We start from the raw sequence: 27,966 nt of genomic DNA, 5'->3' as shown, positions 1-27,966 counted from the left end.
TGTCTTCTTCACCTCTATATTTTCGGAAATTTGATGGTAAATGCATTAGTGTACAAGCTGTCCTTGTATCCTAGAGTGACATTTCACAATGTTGAGCTATTATCCCTATTTCTAAAATTAAAATGCTGTGTTAAGATTTATTCCAAAATTTTATACCGTCTATTGCCACATGTATCTTCCTTTACAATGATAACCAGTTTCGTTTATATTTTGAACTTTATCTAATTAGTTAAATAAAAGACCCGGTAAGTTTGATGTTATATAACTAGTGTGAAACACACATGTCATAAACATAACAGTGTATAATTTATCCATCATACTTGCATACCAACCCTTCAGTTTTATGTAGTGTGCGCAGCTTCCGCAAATCACTATTGTCTATAAATTATATAGTCAGAAATTATAAAAAAAATCTGACCAAGCGTATTAGCGGGTGTTGCCCTTTATATGCGGTACGTCAGGAAGACAGTCGTCCTCCTAAAACAAAACATTATCTACTGTATAGCACGACATCATAGTTGGTCTTTTCTTGTGTATTGCTGTTAACTTGTGTCTCCAAAGTCGATGCCGTCTCTTTCCTAGGATTTTTCCCATCGTATTGGGTCCACTATTTTCATGAACGTAACAGCAGCATAAGCATCAGTCGCAGCTTGATTTTAGTTCTTCCGTCAAATTGCATCAGATCTCACAATCTATAACTGACGTTATATTATCTTACTGAATTTAACCACTGTATTTTTAACGATTTTCTTATTCAATCTCATTCAAAGTTATTTACTCCCTTCTGAAACATACCACAGGCAGTACATGGGAAAAAGACACTTGCAGATGTTGAAGTGTTTCAAAAATGGCTCTGAGCACTATGGGACTTAACATCTATGGTCATCAGTCCCCTAGAACTTAGAACTAATTAAACCTAACTAACCTAAGGACAGCACATAACACCCAGCCATCACGAGGCAGAGAAAATCCCTGACCCCGCCGGGAATCGAACCCGGGAACCCGGGCGTGGGAAGCGAGAACGCTACCGCACGACCACGAGATGCGGGCGGTTGTTGAAGTGTTTCCATTATGTCACGCAAAGCTGCTGTTAAGAGTTGCACATGAGTAATATTTAGGTTGCCAGTCCAAATTTAAGTAAACACGATTATAATTAGTAACTTAAATTTCTTCTATAACTGTGTCATGAGGAAGCTATTTAAGGAAATCAGTCCTTCACTGCAGTATTAATATTGCACATTGTTGTGGGATATGTATTATCAAGAAAATCACTCTCTCATATTAACGATTGCGATTATAACCTGAACAATTCTGAAAAAAAAAGCAATATATAAAGATAGCCTACTTTCCTTACACAGATGTTTTATTGGCACACGCCATAATACTTGTTACTAAACAAAATTTAAACATTTATCTTAAATGTTTATTTTCTAGTGCATCAGAACCAAGCTGTTTTCAAATGAGTGACTAACGTTTTATGAAATTCGTATGTCAGCTCAATACTGCAAAACAGCTCACTTGAAATATGTTTAGCCAGTAATTTTTTTCAGCCACTAAATTTTTTCTTAAGCATCTGCTGATCTCTGACACTTTCCGTTAGGATTAATTATGCAATAATTATGTCACTCCAGTTGAAATGCTAAGGTATATTTTAGGAGTCGGACCAAGATACAATCACAGATAACATGAGTCAATAACAGCCCAGATACACAAGTAAATTAAATTTTGGCGCCACATTCATAAAAGAGTACATAATCAATACAACGTCCGTGAGTGTACATTGGAACAGCCTCAGCGTTTGCATAGCTCACACACAGCTATTCTGATTACCAGTCCTAATACAGCACGTAATCGTCCCACATTTTTACATGCGGGACCAAAATCCATCGGGGACTCTAATTCCTAATAACATTAGATACACTCCTGTGCAAAACCTACCGAGGCAAGCAACTCTCACATGATATGTCACTGCCGTGTAATATACTGAATAGCCAGAACATTACAACCGACATACTATCGATATAAATCCTTCCAGGCGACAGCAACATCACCTGACGAGGAATGACTGCTAGTCAGACACACCCTCCATCTTCCACATTGGAACACTTTTGCCCCCTTAACACACAGGGATTTCCGTCTAGCTTTTTCCATCTTATCGTTATAGTTGTAACTGTCAACTCTACACAGGGGCCAATAAACTATAAATTTTTCTTTCGTTTACGTACGTTACACATACAGAAACTGTCCATGTTCAATACCAAACCATAAATAAATATCAATAGGTGCAAAGCATGCACAAAATACAGGTAAAACATTATTTGCCGGCCGGAGTGGCCGAGCGATTCTATGTGCTACAGTCAGGTTCGACCCCTGCCTCGGGCATAGATGTGTGTGATGTCCTTAGGTTAGTTAGGTTTAAGTAGTTCTAAGTTCTAGGCGACTGATGACCTCAGAAGTTAAGTCCCATAGTGCTCAGAGCTATTTTTAGAACCTAATAATTTCAACAGCAGTCTGTGGCACCTGTCACTGAAGGAATTTTTCACGCAAATGACGTTATGATAAAACACAGTTACGTCTACGTCGATAAAGGTGACGTTTAAGTTACGGAGCGCCACCCAATCACTGCAACGGTCGGGACCGCAGTTGGTTTTGTAGATGCAGGTAAATAGCGTAGACGCACGTTGCGTTGTGGAGTGACGTAACACGCATGAACGCCTTTGTGTTTCAGGACACAGTATGGCCGCAGGAGTGCCGCTTCACTCAGGAGGAATTCTGCTGCCGCTCGTTGTCCTGTCCGCCATCTTTCTACAAGTCACCCCTGGTAAGTACGACAGCTTCCCTACCTACTCGCTGTGGCCCATCAGTAACGCTGCCACGTAATGTTTTCTCATTTGCCTTGACAAACGTAACCACTTCAAAAACATATGCAATTGCAGAGTATTCACTTTTATTCGGTGTGGTTTTCTAATGATGATTTCTACCGAGAAGGTTCTTAGAAGATATGGACAATTCATTTTCTTTTACTACGCAGTACACACGCGCCGATGCAAGGGGGGAAGGGGTGTTATGTGGGTCATGCCCTAAACGCTCTTCACCTCACCCTGCCCCACCCAAAGATCACTAAAAGTGTACCTATTTTTAACAAGTCTTTATCAGATCGTTTTCTTGTCTGTCTGAATGATCATTACAAATTTTGCAATTGATTTGAAGCTAATTTCCCGATGAGCTAGAAACTTGAATTTTTAAGATAGCTCAGACTGGATGACAAGGTAATGTAAGCTTTCCTTCTTGTCTGTTCGTCGTGGGTGGTGGAGGTGCTGAAAAGCTTGGTTACGCCTGACATCTTGGCTACTCTAAAGGACAAGCTGTGTGAATAGTATCAGAATGTGTTGGAGGCGGTATGCGAGCGGATGGGCAAGGCTGAACAGAGAGAGGGTCTAAGAAATTATGTACAGACATGGGGAGGAGGACATGAGTGCAATGTATGTGACATATGTACACAGGTCAAGCTGCAGGCAGAAAGCTAGTAATATATATATATATATATATATATATATATATATATATATATAGGGTGATTCACGAAGATGTGCAAATATTTTAATATGTTATTTAGGTCCGCAAATGTTTAGTTACTGAGTTACGGCTAATAAAAGATTTTGCCTGAAGTTTAGCAACTTCGCTAATATGAAGCCATCACAAAACTGTACGACGTTAAAGTAAAGCACAATTTCCATTTATTTAGTTGTTATTGATCTGATGAAACCAAGAAAACATGTCCTAAACGAGTATCTGTAGTAGTTTTCGAGAGCATCCAGAGAAGCAAAGAAGTAATTTCGTAAAATTTTTAATTTATTTACTACTTGGCCCAATTTATTTTTTAAATTCCAGACAATTGCACAAAGTTTTCAACAGAAGTTGTAGAGAATTTAATTTTGGAAAAATGATGGTAATAACGTTAACTGAAAATACATGAATGTGTCAGATTATCTGCTTTTATTTATACCATAGGACATGTGAATTAATGTTAAACGAAAAAAAAGCTCAGTGTTAAGGAAGTTGTACAGTGTACATACAATTTCACAATGCATCCCCAATAATTGTTCAAAAATGTCTCCACCGAGTTCAGTGCATTTAGCTGCACATATATGAAGAGATTTTGTTGCCCGTTTTAGTTGTTCTTAATTTCGTCTTGCTTCTCTGGATTTTCTGCAAAACAACTGCAGATACGCGTATGGGACGTGATTTATTAGATTCACCAGACCAATAACAACACAATAAATGGAAGTCGCGTTTTATTTTAACCTCGTACACTTTTGCGATGACTTCATATTAGCGAAGTTGCTAAATTTCAGGTAAAATCTTTTATTAGCCGTAACTCCGTAACTAAACATTTGCGGACCTATGTTTATATGAACGTTTTTCTTTAGTTTTACTTGTAGAATAACATATTAAAATATTACTTAAATAAAAAACACGATCTCATCAAAATGTTTGAAATACAATCAGGAATTTCACACACATAAGACTAAAACTCAGAAAATAATTACTTAAATAAAAGTAAATTTTTAATATAATGTAGTTTGAAATGAGGCTAAAAAGCGTAATTTAATTTCTCTTAGGCCCATAAAAATCTGTAAAGCCATACAGATAGCACTGGAAATTTGTGCTTATGAGCTTTTAATAGCTATGACAAAACGTGTAAGACTTATTACGAAAAACATGGGGCACATGAGTCAGATAACAGGAAGTGAACTGTTCAAGTATCAGTCATGTAGCGTGTGCGTTCCATGTTTTTTATTGTAAATCTTACAGGTATTGTTACAGCTAATAAAAATTCAGAAGAACGTCTTTTCAGGGCTATGAGTATTGGGTTGAGAATCTGTATGCGATTAGAACAAATAATTTTATGCTTTTTGCCCATTGTCATATTAAAAACACATTTTTATGTAAATAATTATTACATATACGAATTTGAAAATGTGGCAGTTAACTTTTGGAGCATAAGAGACTAAACAGCATGAAAATTAAGAGTCTCGATAATGGCCAAGAACTCTAGAAAATAAAAACCGGCAAAACACAGGCGGTTAAACAAAGCAAGACGGAAAGATAAAAGTTGTCCTTCAGGAAATAATAGAAAGGACTTTGTAGTACTGTAGTACAGCAATACCTAACTAACATACTGACTTAAATAGCACATGTTTGTAGTAGGTACTCGGCCGCACAAAGCTTTCGTTTGCAACGAAGTTTGTGAGTTAAACTGATTGGTCTGTTCTCTTGGTTATACAGTAGGCTCTTGCCAACAAAAGAAAATTTATTTACACTTGTTTCACTGTATGAAAATTGAAAAATCGTATCCAAGCGGAAAATCTATTTCGTATTCTCCCGCGGGCGGCAGCCGTCAGCACGGGCCACCTGGCGGTAGAAGCTGGAACGACTACGTAGGCCAGCTGCCATCGTTCAATAACAGATGGCGCAGGATGCGCTTTCGGTCACGGCAGCATTTAGCCTTCGGCTGTCACGCTTCGGCTCTTCCGTATTAATGGAGCTATACGTCCATTGAGTGCAGGCAGCTCTGGTAGCTAATGGTCATAAAACATTTAAAGAATTTCGCTGAAAGCAATAGATTGATTTAGTCTGATTCACAGACCAGGATAGGTTTCCCTGTAGTTTCCGCTGACACGGTGAAACTCGTAACAGCACCGACTCGTATTGGGATAAATGATTCTGCTACCGTCTTTATCCCTCCTCGTATGGAATTTGAAATCAGATTGTTATTACTACTACGATATACGAAAATGTGAGTTTATATCGTCATCACCGTAAGAAGATGACAGAAAATAAAGTCGTCACGGATACGGCAAAGCAATAGGGATAAAGCTAATTGGGTTGCACAGTTCTAAATAGAATGGCCTATTCTGGGATGATGGGGGGTGGTGGGGGATGGAGGAGGGTCCAACCTCCATCCGAAGATCTTGAATTAGTTTTTCCATTGGCTCTCTGAATTAGCGGTATGGTTCCTGCTCTAAGGCGCATTCGACTACCTGTCCCACTTCTTTTCAAACTAGTCTTGTAGGTGAGACCTTAGCTTTTCGCGGCGAATTGAATGTTCAAATAACTTACGGGTTTGCTGCCTGGTGACGTCGTCGACCACCGCCGATATTTCGACAGGAGCACACACTGCCATCCTGAAGGCAGTTGTGCCTTGAGAATGGCAGTGTGTGCTCCTGTCGAAATATCGGCGGTGGTCGACGACGTCACCCGACAGCAAACCCGTAAGTTATTTGAATAGACCTGTAGGTATTTAACTACCTGTATGTATAAATTATGTTTTTTTTGTTGTTCTTGAACCGTAGTACGATAGCATAAAAACATAATTAAAACTACTGGCGCTGCTGCTGCCACTACATCAATGGAGCACACGTTGCCAGTTGATTGATGCTATGTAATATATCACAGCTATTAATATTGGGTTTCCGATAGCGATCATCAGATCAAAAAATTAAAAAATAAACAATATTCTTGGCAATAAATTTATATAACACCAAAACGGACCTGTCCAATACGTGAAAAAGTGAACAATTTACGTAACAAGTACAAAGTGTCACATAGGCCTGTAATCAATACGTAAAAGAGCAAGAGCATAGAGTGCACATTCAAAGAGGATGTATAAAATGGACAATAAATTTATAAGCCATATATCACCTCGTTACAGATAACAGAACCTAATATACAACGCACGCTAAAATAGAAGCTTATAAAATGTAAATTGTGCTGGAAGGCTGCATTTCTAGCATTTGATCATAAATGTATCATATGAAAAGCTGAATATCGTATGGTAAGTAGAAGGCGCAAATTCCTGTGAAGGAAGCATGAATGAAGACCTTGTTAGCCGCGCGGCATTCACGTTCACCGATCGCACAGCTGCGGAGGCAGACTCCTTTACGGAAATAGAATCAACTGATGCAGATGACGTAGTATACTACTGACTTATTCGCAGCGTACAAATTACCGTCTGCTGGTTCATCTTTAGGAACAGTGATAGCAAGTGAAAGCTCATTACTGCTTACTGTTAGGGTAGAAAATGCAGACAACCACCTAGTCACTTAGATTTTAGGGTGGAACTCGAATAAAACAGTCATAGCGTAGAGCCAAGGTCTTCCTTTGAGCGCCACAGAGTAAGGGCAGAAAGAGAGAAGAAATATATCCTCATTTTGATACTCGAGCAGTTCTGGGGAACACAATGGTAAGCACCACTGCCGTGTATTTTGAGATATAGGGCAATCGAAGCTACCTCCGAGTAGCATACTATAATACATTAGGAAGAAGATGTCATTTCACTACACAAATATCAGGGCGATGCTTCATGGTAAACACTAGTGGCTGCCTACTGCGGTAACGTAATGGTAAGCAACAGGTAAAATGGCCGGTGCTAAGAAGGACCAGTGTACTTTTTCCGAGATTACAGCCATATTTGGCGAGATGCAAAAAAAAAAAAAAAAAAAAAAAAAAAGAAGTTCTTAATGAACCTAATATCTCCGATCAGGATCCTTGGTACATACCTAACGACTTAGATCTCTTAGAGGAATGTGAGATTGCAAATTTTTTATACGTCTTTAGTATGTTTCACGACTGCCTGAAATGCATGAAATATTAGATTATTTTATGGCTACTGTTGAGGGCTTGGCGGTGTGTCTACAGGGTGGTCCATTGATCGTGACCGGGCCAAATATCTCACGAAATAAGCGTCAAACGAAAAAAACTTCAAAGAACGAAACTTGTCTAGCTTGAAGGGGGAAACCAGATGGCGCTATGGTTGGCCCGCTAGATGCACTGCCATAGGTCAAACGGATATCAACTGCGTTTTTTTTAATGGGAACCCCCATTTTTATTGCATGTTTGTGTAGTACGTAAAGAAATATGAATGTTTTAGTTGGACCACTTTTTTCGCTTTGTGATAGATGGCGCTGTAATAGTCACAAACATATGGCTCACAATTTTAGACGAACAGTTGGTAACAGGTACGTTTTTTAAATTAAAATATAGAACGTAGGTACGTTTGAGAATTTTATTTCCGTTGTTTCAATGTGATACATGTACCTTTGTGAACTTATCATTTCTTACAACGCATACTGTTACAGCGTGATTACCTATAAATACCACATTAATGCAATAAATGCTCAAAATGATGTCCGTCAACCTCAATGCATTTGGCAATACGTTTAGCGACATTCCTCTCAACAGCGAGTAGTTCGCCTTCCGTAATGTTCGCACATGCATTGACAATGCACTGACGCATGTTGTCAGGCGTTGTCGGTGGTTCACGATAGCAAATATCCTTCAACTTTCCCCACAGAAAGAAATCCGGGGATGTCAGATTCGGTGAACGTGCAGGCCATGGTATGGTGCTTCGACGACCTATCCACCTATCATGAAATATGCTATTCAGTACCGCTTCAACCGCAAGAAAGCTATGTGCCGGACATCCATCATGTTGGAAATACATCGCCATTCTGTCATGCAGTGAAACATCTTGTAGTAACATCGGTAGAACATTACGTAGGAAATCAGCATACATTGCACCATTTAGATTGCCATCGATAAAATTATCCTTTCTCCCATAATGCCGCACCATACATTAACCCGCCAAGGTCGCTGATGTTTCACTTGTCGCAACCATCGTAGATTTTCCGTTGCTCAATAGTGCATATTATGCCGGTTTACGTTACCGCTGTTGGTGAATGACGCTTCATCGCTAAATAGAACGCGTGCAAAAAATCTGTCATCGTCCCGTAATTTCTCTTGTGCCCAGTGGCAGAACTGTGCACCACGTTCAAAGTCGTCGCCATGCAATTCCTAGTGCATAGAAATATGGTACCGGTGCAATCGATGTTGATGTAGCATTCTCAACACTGACGTTTTTGAGATTCCCGATTCTCGCGCAATTTGTCTGCTACTGATGTGCGGATTAGCTGCGACAGAAGCTAAAACACCTACTTGGGTATCATCATTTGTTGCAGGCTGTGGTTGACGTTTCACATGTGGATGAACACTTGCTGTTTCCTTAAATAACGTAACTGTCCGGCGAACGGTCCGGACACTTGGATGATGTCGTCCAGGATACCGAGCAGCATACATAGCACGCGCCCGTTGGGCATTTTGATCACAATAGTCATACACGATATCGACCTTTTCCGCAATTGGTAAACGGTCCATTTTAACACGTATAATCTATCACGAAGCAAATACCGTCCGCAGTGGCGGAATGTTACGTGATACCACGTACTTATACGTTTATGACTATTACAGCGCCACCTATCACAAAGCGAAAAAAGGTGTTCAACTAAAACATTCATATTTCTTTACGTAATACACGAATATGTAATAAAAATGGGGGTTCCTATTTAAAAATAAACGCAGTTGATATCCGTTTGACCTACGGCAGCACCATCTAGCGGGCCAATCATGGAGCCATCTGGTTTCCCCCTTCAAGCTAGATGATTTTCGTTCTTTGTAGTTTCTTCGTTTGATGCTTATTTCATGAGATATTTGGCCCAGTCACTATCAATGGACCACCCTGTATACATATCTTTATATTCGCACAGGTAATTATAACAATGATAACAACAACAATAATCTTTGCTGTTATTCAGGTTATCTACGAAGTATTTCGAGATGCCCTTAATATCGAGCAGTCTGTCACTGCCTCAGATATTAGTCATGAAGAAGAAAAAGAACAGTCGATTAAGTCATCTCGAAAAAAGTTGAGATGCACCTCGCGTCGAAATTTCAAGCAGAAGAAATGTAATACATGCCAAGAATACGTATCTAATTCTGGAAAAACTGTAGATAAAAGGGTGTAGGACCTTACAGCCAGTGTCCTCCTAAAGTTTTAGAGAAAGTAAGTAAAGGAAATATGAACAAACATTCAGAACATTCTAGAAAATCGGTGACTTTGATGTTCAGAAAACATCTGGCTGTCAACCTAAGGAGTTATCTTCATGCATTACCGAGAAATCGAGACATTTGGCGCAAAGTAAATTTTAGGAAACGAGGGAAGCAAAACGCAGTTCTTTCTCTCTGTTTGAAGTAAGACAGACCCAGACTCATTGAAAGGCAAAAAGTTGCTGACGTTCTGTTCCTCTTAGATTACATCCATCCTGCTCGGCATGGATGTTTCTTGTCAGTACAACTAATAAAATGAATACATCTGTGATGAGAGTGTTGAGCAATTAAGTACTTTCAAGCTACGAGCTGTACAGTTACGTCTTTTAGTGACTCTGTGTAAACGCTCTCATATGATTATACAGGTTTATTTACGTAGCTGCCCCTACCAACAGGCTTTATGCAACCTGCAACACCTTCAAATCCCATGTGCAAGATTTTAATATTCTCTCGTTGACCACATGCAAACTATTAGTCCTACAGAAAAAATGAACAGGACAGTTTTGTAGGAAATTTAATGTAATGAAATTTTATCCTATTCGCTGAGGACATGGTTTTAAAATTATTCAAGAAAAAAGCATCTGAAGCCCACTGTCATACGTTTTTCTTGAATGATTCAAAAACTATAGCGTATAGCGAAAACGTATCCCAGTACAAAATTTAGCTACATTAAATATCGTGCGAAAAGGTCTCACTCATTTTTTCAATGAGACTAATAATTTGCATGTAGCGAACAAGGGAATGTGAAAATATTGTGTTTGGTATCTGAAGGTGTTGCGCGTTGCATCAAACACATAGGCAGGGGCAGTTGAATCACCATGTATGTGATAATGTTTTGTTGTTAGCATGTGTGATTTTGGTAACATGGTGGTATCTCCACAACAGTAATGTGTTTATTTTTGTATATTGTTATAGTATGATTCATGTCCTTTTTACGTCTGTATGGAAGAATATAGAAGTTAAAAGCCACCTAGAAGAAATTGGATGTTAGAATAACATTATTCGGATTTGTGGCTCAGTTGCAAACTTTAATCTTCTGTATCTCGAGGCTCCCATTTTGGCGCTTACCGCTTTGTTCCCCGAGCAACTCATGGATGTATTGAACAAGGGTGTGGATGTACAGGAGGTACCCATACTCTACTCACAAAGTCTGGGAGATTGTTCAAGGGTATTTTCTGGGTGATTCGGTATCAAGGACGTGTAGTCTCCGGTAGCTCCTTACAGAGAAACTTCGTTTCGTGTTATTTGTTATCCCCCATTATCTTTTAGCTGTATGGCTCTCAAGATATTAAAATGTGACAGTAGTAAAATTGTTGGCATTATGTGCTCTGTATCTTGTGTGAAAAACAAATGGTTTCATTCACTCCGGGTCACTGCTGATGACAAAATTAATACCCATTGTACTCTTCGCCCTCAAGCTAGCTTTCACCAGTGCTCGGTTCTGTCTCAATGTGTTTTTCCGACAGTGTTAGCTGTAGAGATACACAGCAGTATGGATAGGTTTAGTGATCAAGAATGAGTCTCGTATATGGGTTCACTTACTGCAACGGTAGAGCGGCACAGCGAAGCTATAGTGATGTGTTCCAGCAGCGACGTCCTTCGTCAGAGAGTTATTGCATTACTCTATTTTTTGTGATGTATGTCTATGTGATTTCACATTACAGGCTTTTTTTTTACAGAAAAAGAGGTTGTTGCGGTAACAGACAGAATAAATAATTATGAAATTACGAAGATGTGCCGAAAAGTAATGCCTCCGAAATTTTACGCAAAAATTCTTAAAGCTTTTTAAATAAAACCTACGTTATCAACATTCTACATCTTTATTGTTTGCATATTCATATTTGCAGCGTTCTGCCACTTGAGGTCTCCGGATCGTAGCGTGTAACATGGCTATGTGTAACGTAACTATGTCGGCGGGTGAAAAACAGCGTGCTGTAATAAGTTTCGAATTCAAGGAGTTGGCCCACATATGGAGCACCCTCTCTTTCAGCATAACAATGGCGAACAACACACGAACGCTGAGACATCTGCAACAATCCGACGCCTTGGGTTCACTGTCGTCCATCATTCCCCATACATACCCTACTTTACTCCAACCGATTTTCATCTTAACGAACACCTTCTGTTATACGGTAGCCAAGGTAGCCCCTGAGGGCCAGCAACCCATATTACATCACAGAGGACGAGGTTGTCTGTGCCCAAGGCGTACCAAAAGCACCATGGTAAACACCGGTTATTTACATACAAGATTATGGAAACAGACATTCTGAGTACTACTCCCTGCAGGGGGAGCTCGAGCCACGGCCTGCAGGAAGTATCACTACGCCAAAACCTGATTGGCTGGAGACAGCTATATAGGGGCTAGAACCAGCCCAGTTCAATTCACGCCAGATGCCGACCTCGGGTACTGCGATCGTTGAAGATTACGTCCTCGTCTCGGAATTGGACTGTTACTAGTGTGTGTGTGTGCTACCACGAACCTTTGTGGAAAATTAGAAGTGAACTTTTGTTTGCCTCAATTAGGAGACTTTTTTCGTTATTTTTACCTTTCGTTTGTATGTTCAATCATCAACCTTGTGAACTTACATAAATAAAAGCTGTGTTTGTGAAAAATTGCGAATTGTCAGTCACAACACCTTCGAATATATCACTTTGATAGTGATTAATCAGAGCAAGCAGAGCTGTGGTTGTTGATCTGTCAACAAAGTCAAACATTCAACAGTAACGGTATCAACGAACTACTTTGTAGTTGGGAGAAATGCGTTTTTCGCCAGGGTGACAGTGTTGAGAATAAATATATAGACGTGAAGAATAAAGATGTAGAATGTTAATAACGATTGTTTTATTTTACAATCTTAAAGAGTTTTCTCATTAATTTTCAGCATACCCTCGTACTATCTGATTACAAGGAAACAGAGGTTTTGGATCACTTGTAGCAAAATACTCGGAAAACATTCCTGAACAAACTCCGAAATTTTGTCGGTGGTGCTCGGGATTGTATTAATATTGTAGTTACCTACGGTGTCGATAAATCAGGTTCATAAACTTGAACATCCATATCATTAGCGGTGAAACACTGAACTAGCTGGGCAAGATGATTTGCGGGAAACAAGGGAAAACTACATATTTAGAACCAGACGGCGATTAGGATCCCTGTCCTCTGAAATGCAAGCCCACACCATTAATCATTTCGACACTTTCTTCTGCTTTACGGACTGATGTTCTGCCACATCGACTACAGAACATGGAGTTGGTAATAAACCGTATTGAAAATTTTATGTATAAGATTTTTATTTTTGTAAAACATACGTTTATGGGTGATGGAGTTTGGCTAATGCATGACTTTCGAACAGGGAATCCTGTTTCAGAAATGGCACGGTAAAAAGTTATAAGCTACAATCAGAAGACCTCAAATTTACCATTGTTGTTATGACGATGGTAAAAAACGAATTCTGCCCATTTATATTAAGTTTTCTTTACCTGAACAAGTTGCACATGTGAACAGCAGTCCTTCGCAGTGGCATCTTCCAACAAGTAAGCACGGTAGACACCGTAACACAGAGTCCTGTCACATCCATTTGAACAGTCCCAAAACTGCCACAGGAAGAGCAATTTTTGCCAGGACACCCGAGTTGTTATCTCGAGGTACCTCGTATAGAATAAGAAATCATGTGGAGTCATGCAAGATAAACGAGTTGGCTGTGAAGCAACCTCACCTCTTCGTATACACTTTGCAGGCAATGTCTCAATTGCACTGACGAGCCAATCATTATGACCAACTGATGCTACTCTTGTCGGGATATAGCAGGATAATGCGGTTGTCTTTCTTCCATCGGTGTGCTATTACTGTCCAGTACTGCTGGTCGCCCTCGCGAGATTGGCGGGCCGCGGTGTATAATGGAGCTGACGATTCTGTTGGAAAACCAGTTCTGGCGAAATCGTGCATCAGCTTACTCACCTGAAGATGGCGGCCAATTGGTCTGTTAAAATACTGTGTCAAGTTCACTACATTTTCGGGCTGCATGCCCGAGAGAAGTATCATGTCATTACGCCTGGAAAATCTACGTAATCACATTATGACCACCTACTTAAAAGCGTGCTGGTCCACCTTTGGAACGCAATAAAACCGTGATGTTGCATGGCATGATTTCGCCTAGCCATTGGTAGGTCTCCGGAGCTATGTGACACCATATGTCTAAGCACACGTCACGAAAATTACGGGCCAGTGACTTTCATGTGCGTAGCTGATGCCCGTTAATATCCTACTGTGTTCCTTCGGGTTTAGAGCAGGCGAATTTTGTCGGAAAGACATCAACGTGAGTTCACTATCATGCCCCTCAATCCTGTGTAGGACGATTCTGGTTTTATGGGGCCTACAATTATCCTGCTGGAAGACATCAAGTATGAAGGGATTCAGGTAGTCCGCAGTAGCGTTCAGGCAGACGACAGCTGTCACGGCGTCTTCGATTACTAGCAGAGGTGCCGTGGTAGCCCAGGTTAAAGTCGCCAATACCATAATACTCCTCCCATCGTCCTAAGTTCCTGGCACGGCGAATTTTTCGAGCAGCAGGAAGTTACTGTGTACAATATATTTATGTCAATGATGTAGTGGATAAGTCGGAAGCTCCATAAGGCTGAGTGATGTCACCTCAGACGCCTGTGGTAAGATGAAAGTCATGATGGGCGTCTGGTACCATTACCGTAACAGGGGAGTACTCCATTCTCTCATAACACTCTTTCGCAGGAGGAGAATAATAGGCTTTCGCTTCGTTTCTCTTAAATTTCTTTGGATAACTAGACTCGACGTTACATCTCGCAGCAGAGAGCTCATCCATAACCGAGGGGGATTAGATGTTTGTGAAATGAATAGTTTGTTTCCTGGTAGAATCGAAGAAATTTCGCGAACCCAGAAGCGGTTATGCATTTGAGGGGAAGATTTGTTGTGACGATCGTCACTATTACCATATCCATTCTATTTTTTGCGGAACTGTGTAATATATTTATCCCGATGTTCACTGTTTGATTTGTCTTTCTTGTTGTCTTTTTATAAATCACATTAATGTGTGCTTCCTGTTGGTGTGTGTGTAAACAAAAAGCAAATAAAAGTGGAGTTAATCTAGACCAATATTATCAATTCAGTAGATAGATAACCTCCTCCGGACACTAATCGTCAATGACTTGCTAAGAACAGGCACTCAGACCTACAAGATCCTTTTCCGCGGTTTATGTACTAAGACAGGAAAAGGCCTCTGATTTTCGAGGGCAAGTGCTCCGCCAACTGACCAGTCCAACCGAGACTCACGGCTCCCCCTCAAAGCTGTACTTCTGCCAGCGCGCATCACTCACTACAGAGTGAAAAGTTAATCTGGATGCAATCCCTCAAACTGTGGCTAAGACGTGTTTCCACAATATTCTTTCTTGCTGGAGTGCTAGTCTCGCAAGGTATGCAGGAAACTTCCATGAAGTTTGGAAGGTACGATACGAGATACTGGCGGATGTAAGGCTGTGAGGAGAGGTCGTGACTCGTGCTTGGACGGTTTAATTGGTAGAGCACTTCTCCACGAAAGGCAAAGATCCCAGATTCGAATCCCGGTACGGCACACAGTCTTTATTTGCCAATAATTTTGAAATCACCGCACACTTTGCTGTAGAATGAAAATTCATCCTTGTTGAGTAATAAGCGCTTGCTGCTCTTGTAAATAATTTATTTAAAAAGCAAAACTCCGCCCGAACAGGCCATGAAGGTGCGATGGCACTGTCCAAATGTACTGTAATATTTTTAGACCATGCGGCATCGGACGTCTGGAAAGCGGCTATCGCGTGTAATAAGCCTGAATAGCTTTGCTATGTAGTTCAGACTACTACACGGAATTACTGAATAAATATTGGCGATGGCGTACAAGAAATCGAATGTTAAATGAATTCTGATTTTCATTAACAAAAATAACCTCTTTGAAGTGACTGAACAGAATGCACTAACTGGTGTACGTTAATCACGCCTAGCAGGCGAACAACATTTACGTAACACAATATACACACACATATGATAAACACATGAACTTGCTGTAAGTTAGATTGATGTACACCAACTGCCAGTAATGATTTTAATGTTACTGAATTTGCATTGTACTGAAGGTACAATGAGTACTGTGGTGGCAATTAATTCTTTACTTGAATAATCAATGAACACAATAGAACTGATGGTTACTAGAGATGTTAAAAACATTACTTCAGAATCATTTTGTTCTAATGAAACTGAATGAGTTTTTACGTTGATAATGTACTGAAAAGCCACCACATCGAGTTGAACTGTATTTAATGTGGCACAGTACCTGGCGTCTTCTGTCAGTTGTATAATCCGGCGTTTGTTGGAAATTTTCGGCGTAACTCCGATTATATCCTCTTGTTGCATTAATATGCCGATACTCACGTAATATTGCCTTTTTACTGGTATTGCTGCACACACAGTAATGGATTTGGGATAATAATGAACTATTTTCTGTAAATAATTGATGACACTCGTGGAATGCACTTTGAATCACAAACTTATTATTTCACTCAGATATTACACTGTAGAGAACTTGACTTGATAAATACATAAACTGGTTCGCTACAGATAAATGTTATGGCGGCGGTATAAAATGCACTGTTCACAAAACACTGTTGTACGATAACTACTAGTTCGTTGCTTGTGCTGGCGTGAGTTCATCAATGGATCTCATATGGTAGTAAAATCACATTGCAACATTAGCTGCAGACACTGGTCACTTCAACCCTGCTGCTGGTCGCGGCAGTCCGTCGTAAATCACGCAGCTTCCACACGGCGTGCCATGTGCTTTTTGAGCGGGAACAGCAACTATATCGCTCACAAGCCGTCTTCGTCGAAATGTTGCATCCTGCAAGCCTTATTGTCCATTTGCCTTGCTGACACACCATAAATCCAGTTCGTGTTTGTTGTAAGATCACTTTTAACTGTCTATAAGCAACGTTACCGTATCGTACTAATACCGTCACTTTCGCGCCGCGTAATCTCTGTTCTGCATCTGAACAGTTCCAGAACACATCTCTCTCTACTGCCAAATTCACGAGCCAACCCGCATTGTCGGCGTTCTCGGAGATTTCCCTCACACTTAAACATTAATTTACACTATGCCAAGTTCTCTACTTACCAATGGACATACCATAACATTACCATATTCAATTACATTCATTATATACATATATATATTTTCAAACCAATACTAAATTAATATCCGTGTAGTAGTCTGAACTACATAGCAAAGCTATTCAGGCTTATTACACGCGATAGCCGCTTTCCAGACGTCCGATGCCGCATGGTCTAAAAATATCACAGTACATTCGGACAGTGGCATCGCACCTTCATGGCCTGTTCAGGCGGAGTTTTGCTTTTTAAATAAATTATTTACAAGAGCAGCAAGCGCTTATTACTCAACAAGGATGAATTTTCATTCTACAGCAAAGTGTGCGGTGATTTCAAAATTATTGGCAAATAAAGACTGTGTGCCGTACCGGGATTCGAATCTGGGATCTTTGCCTTTCGTGGAGAAGTGCTCTACCAATTAAACCGTCCAAGCACGAGTCACGACCTCTCCTCACAGCCTTACATCCGCCAGTATCTCGTCTCGTACCTTCCAAACTTCATGGAAGTTTCCTGCATACCTTGCGAGACTAGCACTCCAGCAAGAAAGAATATTGTGGAAACACGTCTTAGCCACAGTTTGAGGGATTGCATCCAGATTAACTTTTCACTCTGTAGTGAGTGATGCGCGCTGGCAGAAGTACAGCTTTGAGGGGGAGCCGTGAGTCTCGGTTGGACTGGTCAGTTGGCGGAGCACTTGCCCTCGAAAATCAGAGGCCTTTTCCTGTCTTAGTACATAAACCGCGGAAAAGGATCTTGTAGGTCTGAGTGCCTGTTCTTAGCAAGTCATTGACGATTAGTGTCCGGAGGAGGTTATCTATCTACTGAATTGATAATATTGGTCTAGATTAACTCCACTTTTATTTGCTTTTTGTTTACACACACACCAACAGGAAGCACACATTAATGTGATTTATAGAAATTATCCTAATTTAATGCTTCTTTATTTTGTCGTCCGAGCGCACCATTATTCAGATACTGTCTTACTCGTAGCGCTATTTCATTTGACTGCCGCCAGGCAGAAGCACCTGTGCTTTTGTTTGCACAACTATCCAACAGATGGCATGGGCGTTCACGTATTCAACTGCTGCGCCTTGGCTATGCTTCGCTGTGGCATTACAAAGGCACAAAGGTACCAACCTGCCACTGCATCTTCGTCAGCCCACAGGCGTCACTGGATGTGGATATGGAGGGGTATGTGGTCAGAACATCGCTCTCCCGGCCGTATGTCGGTTTACGAGACCCTAGCCGCTACTTATCGATCAGGTAGCTCCTCAGTTTCCCTCACAAGGACTGAGTGCACCCCGCTTGCCAACAGCGCTCGACAGACCTGATGGTCACCCATGCAAGTGCTAGCCCATCCCGACAGCGCTTAACTTCGGTGATCTGACTGGAACCGGTGTTACCGCTGTGGCAAGGCCGTTACAAATAATTTATTTAAGGGCCAGTTTCGTAGAATAGAAGCCACATAATCAGGTTAAATCAGTTAAATTATAAAAACCGTCCGCTACAATTGTGGTCGAATTATACAATCGATAGTGAGAAGTAGAACAAATTACTTACACGGCGAATTACGAAATTAAAGTTGCAGCATGGACGAGACCGACCGGTTATTGTTTATGAATAAATGACACAATTAGCGGATGGTCACGTAAGTGGAAAGTATAGGTCCATTGTTCTTCAAATGTGACTAAATATTTTTTGTAACATTATAAGAACCGTCAGGATACATACTCCCAACCTAATGCGATGAAAGGCCAGTAATGAGCGAGAACATCCAGTAAAAATGGTTCTGAGCACTTTAGGACTTGACATCTGAGGTCATCAGTCCCCTAGAACTTGTTGTTGTTGTTGTTATTGTTGTTGTTGCGGTCTTCAGTCCTGAGACTGGTCTGATGCAGCTCTCCATGCTACCCTATCCTGTGCAAGCTTCTTCATCTCCCAGTACTTACTGCAACCTACATCCTTCTGAATCTGCTTAGTGATTCATCTCTTGGTCTCCCTCTACGATTTTTACTCTCCAAGCTGCCCTCCAATGCTAAATTTGTGATCCCTTGTTGTCTCAGAACATACCCTACCAACCGGTCCCTTCTTCTTGTCAAGTTGTGCCACAAACTCCTCTTCTCCCCAATTCTATTCAATGCCTCCTCATTAGTTATGTGATTTACCCATCTAATCTTCAGCATTCTTCTGTAGCACCACATTTCGAAAGCTTATATTCTCTTCTTGTCCAAACTATTTATCGTCCATTTTTCACTTCCATACATGGCTACACTCCATACAATTACTTTTAGAAACGACTTCCTGACACTTAAATCTATACCGGATGTTAACAAATGTCTATTCTTCAGAAACGCTTTCCTTACCATTGCCAGTCTACATTTTACATCTTCTCTACTTCGACCATCATCAATTATTTTGCTCCCCAAATAGCAAAACTCCTTTACTACTTAAGTGTGTCATTTGCTAATCTAATTCCCGCAGCATCAGCCGAGTTAACTCGACTACATTCCATCATCCTCGTTTTGCTTTAGTTGATGTTCATCTTATATCCTCCTTTCAAGACACTGTCCATTTTGTTCAACTGCTCTTCCAGGTCCTGTGCTGTCTTTGACAGAATTACAATGTCATCGGAGAACCTCAAAGTTTTTATTTCATCTCCATGGATTTTAATACTTACTCCGAATTTCGACTCAGGTCTTCCAGTGCTCTGTCAAACTCTTCACGCAGTATCGTATCTCCCATTTCATATTCGTCTACATTCTCTTCCATTTCCATATTGTCCTCAAGTACATCGCCCCTAGAACTTGGAACTACTTAAACCTAACTAACCTAAGGACATCACACACATGCATGCCCGAAGCAGGATTAGAACCGGCGACCGTAGCGGTTGCGCGGTTCCAGACTGCAGCGCCTAGAACCGCTCGGCCACTCCGGCAGGCCAGTCAGAAATTAAAAACATCTAGTGTGAAGTCACACGGACGACAGCAGGCCGAACATAACCAGTTAACTATTAGATATAGAGTTCCTAAAAATTAATTAAAATGTGGGAAGTGTCAACAAGAAAACACTTCGTAATAAAAACAGTGTAAATACGATAAATGATAGGGAAATTTCTGTGTAAATGACATATCGTAAGTACAGCAGACCGTAAAGCTTGGAGATGCATGCTGGAATGTGCTATGGACTGAGCGATAAGCCGTTTCGGTGGCGGAAATCATGACTACGCATGATAGGTGGAGCAATATTGATTCTGATGACGACGGTACGGTGGTTCTAACTCACAACTTCAGAGCTATTTTTTTCATTTTCCGCTGGCGTTTTTGCCCTTCATCGAGTGGATCTTTCGCCAGGCACACGAGAGGTAAAAGTCTATAGCAGCATATGTGGGTACGTTAGCAGTATGACTTCTAGAGCGTACGAGGAGCACAGAGAGAGACTAGATGGAGTGCAGCTTTCTGCCAGCGGCGCAGTAAGGCGTAACAGCGTTTAGCGGCGAGTGTCGGTGTGTACTCGGCGAACAGCACAGCGCACAGCGGCCCGGGGGAAGGCTAGCCCAGCAGAAGCGGCGGCAGCTGTCGCCTTTGAACTCCGAGCTAAGTGGGCGCTGAGGTGAGGGCGGTAGAGTAGAGCACAGTGGGGGCGCGCTTTTACCGGGCTGCTCCGCCTGCCGTGCGCTGCGGTGGCGGGCGGGCTGCGGGGCTCTGAATACACCACGAGACATGTCACCCCGCCCACGCTAACGCCCGCCTGCTCCGGGGTGCCGCGCCGTGCTTCTGCCGTATTTATTCGTAACACAAGCAGACAATGATAAAAATTGCATCACGTACTGGTACTTCACTACAAAACTGACTGAGGTATCACTTTGCGATAGCAGCACGCTCCAGCTTTTTATTCTTAAATACTGTAATTCGGGTTAAAATCCGACGTAGGGGTCTGTTGTAGTGTGTTCTTGTACAGTGCTGCCATTAGTCTACATCTACATCTACATTTACTCCACAAGCCACCCAACGGTGTGTGGCGGAGGGCACCTTACGTGCCACTGTCATTACCTCCCTTTCCTGTTCCAGTCGCGAATGGTTCGCGGGAAGAACGACTGCCGGAGAGCCTCCGTGCACGCTCGAATCTCTCTAATTTTACACTCGTGATCTCCTCGGGAGGTATAAGTAGGGGGAAGAAATATATTCGATACCTCATCCAGAAACGCACCCTCTCGGAACCTGGACAGCAAGCTACACCGCGATGCAGAGCGCCTCTCTTGCAGAGTGTGCCACTTGAGTTTGCTAAACATCTCCGTAACGCTATCACGCTTACCAAATAACCTGTGACAAAACGCGCCTTTCTTCTTTGGATCTTCTCTATCTCCTCTGTGAACCCGACCTGGTACGGATCCCACACTGATGAACAATACTCAAGTATAGGTCGAACGAGTGTTTTGTAAGCCACCTCCTTTGTTGATGGACTACATTTTCTGAGGACTCTCCTAATGAATCTCAACCTGACACCCGCCTTACCAGCAATTAATTTTATATGATCATTCCACTTCAAATCGTTCCGTACGCATACTCCCAGATATTTTACAGAAGTAACTGCTACCAGTGTTTGTTCCACTATCATATAATCATACAGTTAAGGATCCTTCTTTCTATGTATTCGCAATACATTACATTTGTCTATGTTAAGTGTCAGTTGCCACTCCCTGCAACAAGTGCCTAGTCATGCAAGCTACAAGTGCAGTACGTGCATTACACTTTATCTGACCACAAAGCCAGTTTTTCGCCACGTGCAAAAACGTGTTTTTGATTCTTTGGAAACTTTCTACTACTACCCACAACTTTAAAGAGCTGACTAATAGTAAGCTGTTATAATAGATGTAAGTCCTACACAGGGTGGTTCAGCTCCTCCTGCCCATGTGTTTTATACAATCTACAACGCCTCAAAAAACATTGCGTGAGATTGCTGCATTCGAACTGTTAGTCCTACAGAAAAAGTGAACAGGATCTTTTTGTAGGAGACTTAATGTAATTAAATTTTGTACTGGGATACCTTTTTGTTGGAGGTTTCTAGTTATTCAAGATAAACGCTCTTGAAGGTCACATTTGCAGGTTTTTCTTGAGTAATTCGAAAACTACGACCTCTAGCGAAAAAGTACACTAAACATTTTACTACATTAAATTTCCTACAAAAAGGCCCTGTTCATTCTTCTGTAGGGTTTATAGCTTGTGTGTAGCGAGCGGGGAAGTATGAAAATCTCGCCTGTGGTTTCCGAAAGCGTTACAGGTTGCATAAGACACATGGTTAGGGGCAGAACTGCCACCATGTATGTGCAGATCATTCTGTGTAAGTGTTAAATTTCACAAAAATTTTCTTCCATCTTTGGATAGCGAAAGAAGTTACTTCTGTAAAATAAAGGGATAACTTTGTGACAGCACACGCAACCGCAGGAACAAGTGTGGCAACTGAAATGTTAGAAAACAAATATCCTCAATTATATTAGGGGTATTTATGAAAGGTTTAGTAAGAAAGAATAAGTTTTATTTCGCATTATAATTTCGTATCTCATGCAGTTGCTCAGGATGTTGCATTCAATGCTCATCACTTTGTTTTTTTTCTCTTAATACGAACTTCTAAGAAAGTGTCTAACACTTTGAACTAATTGGCTTGCTTTGACAGAATATTGTGTTAAATGTAAGCTTTGTGATCTATCTTTTCCATTCGCCTCTACTGAACAGATCCATAAATAAGTGCGTAAAATTTTATTGAATTACCTTGTTTAATGGAATTTAATTTTTTTCTTTCGTACTTTGTTTCAGTGAGGTTAAGACTATAACTATTTGCATTTTAAGAAAATTAGACAAATAAATCTCAACAAATCGGCAAACATTTTGACCATATGGATGAAAAAAAAATTAAGTCACTGAAATTTGTGACAAAATTACAACTTTGTGTCTTTAAGAAACACTAGGTCACCCTATTTTTGTGACAAATGACTGTCCCAATTTTGCCCTGAGCTGAGAGGTATAACTTCGTGAAATTTAATACTCCATACCCGATTCCGAATAGTTCATTGCATATAAAAACTTTCTCTCTATCAAAATTAAAGAATAAAGGCTATAAAATTCCATATACAATGAAATTAAATGTCGCAATACACATTTGCATAAGGTTATGTTAAAAAAAACTGCAAAAAGTGTCACGTGTCCAGTCTTTCGGTGTCAGTATCTGCCCAGAATTTTGCTAAATCACGTCTCTGACATCAAGTTCTGCACTGTGGATGTAGAAGGGCTTGCTCCAGTTCACGTGTGGACTTTGGTCTGATCTTCGCCGCATATGTAGAGCTTAGATGGGATTGGGAAGCTCCATTTCAACATAATCATTCTTGACTGGCCAACATCAACACGAAGCCTTTTTAACGCTTTCTAGGTACACCAGTGTGCTTCATGTCATGTGGGGAGACGTCCGATTGCTAGTATCCAACTAGGAAGGTGACTGTTCCTTGTTCACCAAAACCTTAAACTTGAGTCTGAGAAGGTCGATTTCGATTTTCGGTTGTATGGAGGATGTTCCTCCTAGACCTCACTCGTCGGTGGGAATGTTGATATCCATACAATGGGCGTGCGTGATAGGCAAGTGCTTAACATCTCGTTCAGGGACACAACTTTTAACATCTGGTGGAGCGAATCCTGCTGAATGGTAAACGTTATCATATGGCGTTGGTCTCAAACAACCAGTGATGAGTTGGCATGTTTCATTCAGAGGAATGTCGACCTCTGTATCATGACTGGATCTGTACCAAACAGGGCAAGCGGACTCTGTGTCAGAGTGGCACAGAGCCAGGGCAGTAATTCTCCACGTCTCTTGTTGTGCACCCCAATTGTTTCCGGTCAATTTACGAAGGATTTTATTTCTAGCTGCCAACGGCATTGCCACAGTGATAACACCAGTTTCGTCAGACCACAGAAGTTAAGCGCTGTCGGGTTTGGATGCGCGACCGTCTGTGGCTGCCGAGCGGTATTGGCAAGCGGGATGCATTCAGCCCTAGAGAGGTCGATTGAGGAGTTGTTTGTCTGAGAAGTAGAAGCGCCGGCAACGAGAACTGACTACGACCGGTAGGGCGGTGCTGACCACATATCCGCATTGAGCGATACTCGTGGGCTGAAGATGATACAGCGGTCGGTGCGTACCGTTGGGCCTACAAGGCTTTTTCAAACGGAGTTTGCTTTTATTTCTAGATGAAACTTTCTGTTTGGTGTTTACACAGTGCTTTTGTTAGTGAGGGTGCGACTACGACTGGAACTGGACAGTGGTTTGACTGAACGTTCAGTTAAGCTACTTGCAATTTCCTTGTAACAGTGGGCTTCTGCAGATCTTACAGCTTCTCTGTTTTTGTCAGACCGGGAGCCGAACGACGAAACAACACCAACACAGCTGGGGATATACATTCAGGATCAAAATCACATGCAGTTTTATTGCATTACTCTTCTGACTGGTTTGCTGAACTCAGTTATGACTTCCTTTCCTTTGCCAAACTCTTCATCTCAGAGCAGCACTTAACGTTCAACACCCGCAATTACTTGTTGAATACATTCCAAATCCACCTTTCCCGCACTGGACTCGCATTCGGGAGGACGACGGTTCAATCCCGCGTCCGGCCATCCTGAATTAGGTTTTCCGTGATTTTCCTAAATCGCTTCAGGCAAATGCCGGGATGGTTCCTTTGAAGGGGCACGGCCGACTTCCTTCCCCGTCCTTCCCTAATCCGATGAGACCGATGACCTCGCTGTTTGGTCTCTTCCCCAAAAACAACCCAACCCGCCTCTCCCTACAGTTTTTATCTTCCACAGTACCGTCAGGTACCGTGGAAGCTGTTCCTCGAGGTCTTAACACATGTCCTGTCATCCTGTCTTTAGTGCCCTGAGCATGAGGCTGCGCGCAATAACTTACGAGTTCCCAAGAAGCATGAAAGTGACACTTAATCAACACAGGACAGAAAGAACGAAGATCGTGGTCTGGTACGAACGCTTGGTAGCCATGCTGTCGTGACCTCGGTCGTGATGGTGTTATGATGTAGGTCGTGATGCTAGCCGATCGTGATGTGGTCGTGCTGGTAAATGGGATGAATGCTGAGATGCTGAATCCGGTAAAGGGGAACATCGGACGGGAGAAGGAACTGAAAGCGGCGATTAGAGGATCGGCGACGCGTAGTATGTGAGAGCTGCAAGTGATGGGCCATAAGGCGCGAGCTGATGTACTGATGCCTATGTGTGGTCGAGTGCCGCCTTTGTAGGCAGCAGGCGGAAGGATATCGCGCAGCGCTCGGCGAGCACCTGGCGGCGCATGAAACTTAGTCCCTGTTATGTCAGCGCCGCTGTCGCGCTCCTTCAAAGCGAAGCTGACGCCCATGGTGGAGCCTGCTACAGATCGGTTTCTCTCCACCAGCGGAAAAATGTTCCTACCGCAGTAGACCGAAGGTGAAATATGCTCCTGTTCCCTAAAATTTTGGTATGCGCTCTTTTTAACATGCAACTCATCCGTCTCTCCCATAAGCTCCCTTAACTGTAACTCGCTCACACCAACTTTTCCATTTCAAGTCGCTCGCACACATACACTGCCCTTTGCCCAACCTCACTCATTCATTCAGCCCAAATCAGTGTCATTATCTCTTTGTATCTCTCTGTCACCGTCTCTCGTTTTACAGCCACAGTCCTCTCCGTTCTGCCCTAATACTATCCTCTCCTGGCACTGTCACTATGTCCCTATTGCTTTCTCTTACTTCTACTATCTTATTTACTCCTTCATTCCTTCCCACTCTCACTAGGTCTGTTTTCCTCGTAGTCATTCTCATAATCTCTGTCTCATTATCACTGGATCGCATCCACTTCCACATTCACTTCTCTCTATTCTTCTTCACACCTCCACCGCCCTGGTACTCTCTCCTCCTTCAGTCTTTTCCTAGCACTGTTCTGTCGTAGTCAACTATGTTCCACTTTTACTGTGTGCCTCTCTTTTTATTTCACACTGCCATTGTCTTCTTTGCTTTTTCTATATCACAACCACTGTCTACTGTCTTCCAGTATTTTTCACTTAACCGTCTCTTTCCCACGACCACTGTCTCCTCTCTTGGCATAAAAAAGCGCGAATATGTTCGCATGTCAAAAAATTCGGGACAGTTTTGGAAGGTGCTGAGGAAAACAGAATGAGGCAGCAGCTACCTCACTTCTCAGTCAGAGTCTTTTAAGCAAGAGCATATTCGCCTTTTTTATGCTCAGATGAGAGCATTTTTCCGCTGGTTCCCTTATTTTCCCTGCTACAGTATGGCATGTATCTCATATGAAAAGAACTTTGTGTGTCTGTAAAATTTTGATAATTTGCTTATGTGAAACTGAACTAACACAAACTAATTTTCCATTTCAGGCTGGATTTTATATGCAAAAAAAATTGCTACTGCTTCAATACTGCAAAATGGAATTCCCAGAAGTCATGTAATGATAACAGAGACACTTTACAGCACATTTTGCGGTGCTACCTCAGTTTCTGCAGTACAATACATTTTCGCAGGACACGGGATTTTACACACATATTTTACGTGTATGAGTAGGATAAATTTGAACCTTTGTATCTCGGAAACGGATAAAGATTTCGAGAAAATTTTCAAAGATGTTCGAGATAGGTATCTTGAGAATATATTTTAAATTCCAGCCATTTACCGTGCATAGCAGTCTCGGAATCCGCGTCTCAGGGTTGATACCCAAAACTCACATTTTTGGGGCGTTTCTCGATAGTAGAAAAAATTTAAAAACGGAAATATGTTAGTTTTAAATAAATGTTTGTATGTATTGTATTGTATGTTAACCGGGGACCTAGAAACGATGGAGAGGCTCCGTCCCCGCCGCAGCCGCAGTGGTCCACAACCCCACAACGACACCGCAGTCCACTGCATCCCTCCGCCGCCCCACACCGAACCCAGGGCTATTGTGCGGTTCGGCCCCCGGTGGACCCCCCCAGGGAACGTCTCACACCAGACGAGTGTAACCCCTATGTTTGCGTGGTAGAGTAATGTTGGTGCACGCGTACGTGGAGCACTTGTTTGCGCAGCAATTGCCGACATAGTGTAACTGGCGGAATAAGGGGAACGAGCCCGCATTCGCCGAGGCAGATGGAAAACCACCTAAAAACCATACACAGACTGGCCGGTTCACCGGTCCTCGACACAAATCCGCAGGGCGGATTCGTGCCGGGGACCAGGCGCTCCTTCCCGTCCGGAAAGTCGTGCATTAGACCGCACGGCCAACCGGGCGGGCTTAGATAAATGTTTAGTGAATATACCGTTAAAATTTGAGCAATTTGCTGCGGTTAGTTATTTAGATGTCCTCTGTTGACGGAGAAGAATGGTGAAAAACGATTTTCTCGTATTTTCTCTGGAACCATTCATACCTAAGCTGGAGGAAGTGTGAAATATTGAAACTGTGATCCTCTACTGTAGACCAGTTACAGTAAGACGAATGTTTTGTGAGGTATGCGAATGGTTCCCAGCCCAAGGTCTATCCAAAACACTGGATTCTACCTTCCTATCACCAATAGAACACGAGGTACGAGTCTCAAAAAATCCAGTGTTTATGCTCGACGTTTTGCAGCATACAAATAGCACATCCTGCCTCATTCGTCCCGATAACATACGTCCTAATAGCGGTGGTCGCCGCGTGACTGTCTCTCTTGGAGAAGCGCCTGCAGTGCTGGGGCAGACTACCCGCTGTCCGCGTGGGTTGTGCTGGAAGTAGAAGCGGCCGTCGTGTTGCCAGGTATAGGCCACAGTCCTTTCTTATTTTCAACGTTTCCCATGTGTTTTTGTCCTCCTCATTTCG

General features: G+C 42.0%; 1 protein-coding gene across 1 annotated transcript in view; it reads left to right on the top strand.

The window, feature by feature from the left end:
- Positions 1-27,966, top strand: part of LOC124595116 (cubilin-like) — a 1,106,483-nt gene that overhangs the window by 515,892 nt on the left and 562,625 nt on the right. The window contains exon 2 of the mRNA XM_047133714.1: positions 2,729-2,821. Within this exon, the coding sequence (XP_046989670.1) occupies positions 2,737-2,821 (85 nt within the window). The 5' untranslated portion in view covers positions 2,729-2,736. The remainder of the gene's footprint in view (positions 1-2,728; positions 2,822-27,966) is intronic.

This window comes from Schistocerca americana, chromosome 2, assembly GCF_021461395.2.
Source record: "Schistocerca americana isolate TAMUIC-IGC-003095 chromosome 2, iqSchAmer2.1, whole genome shotgun sequence".
Taxonomy (NCBI): domain Eukaryota; kingdom Metazoa; phylum Arthropoda; class Insecta; order Orthoptera; family Acrididae; genus Schistocerca; species Schistocerca americana.
Note: the sequence above shows the minus strand (reverse complement) of the source record. Positions and strands in the feature narration are given on the sequence as shown.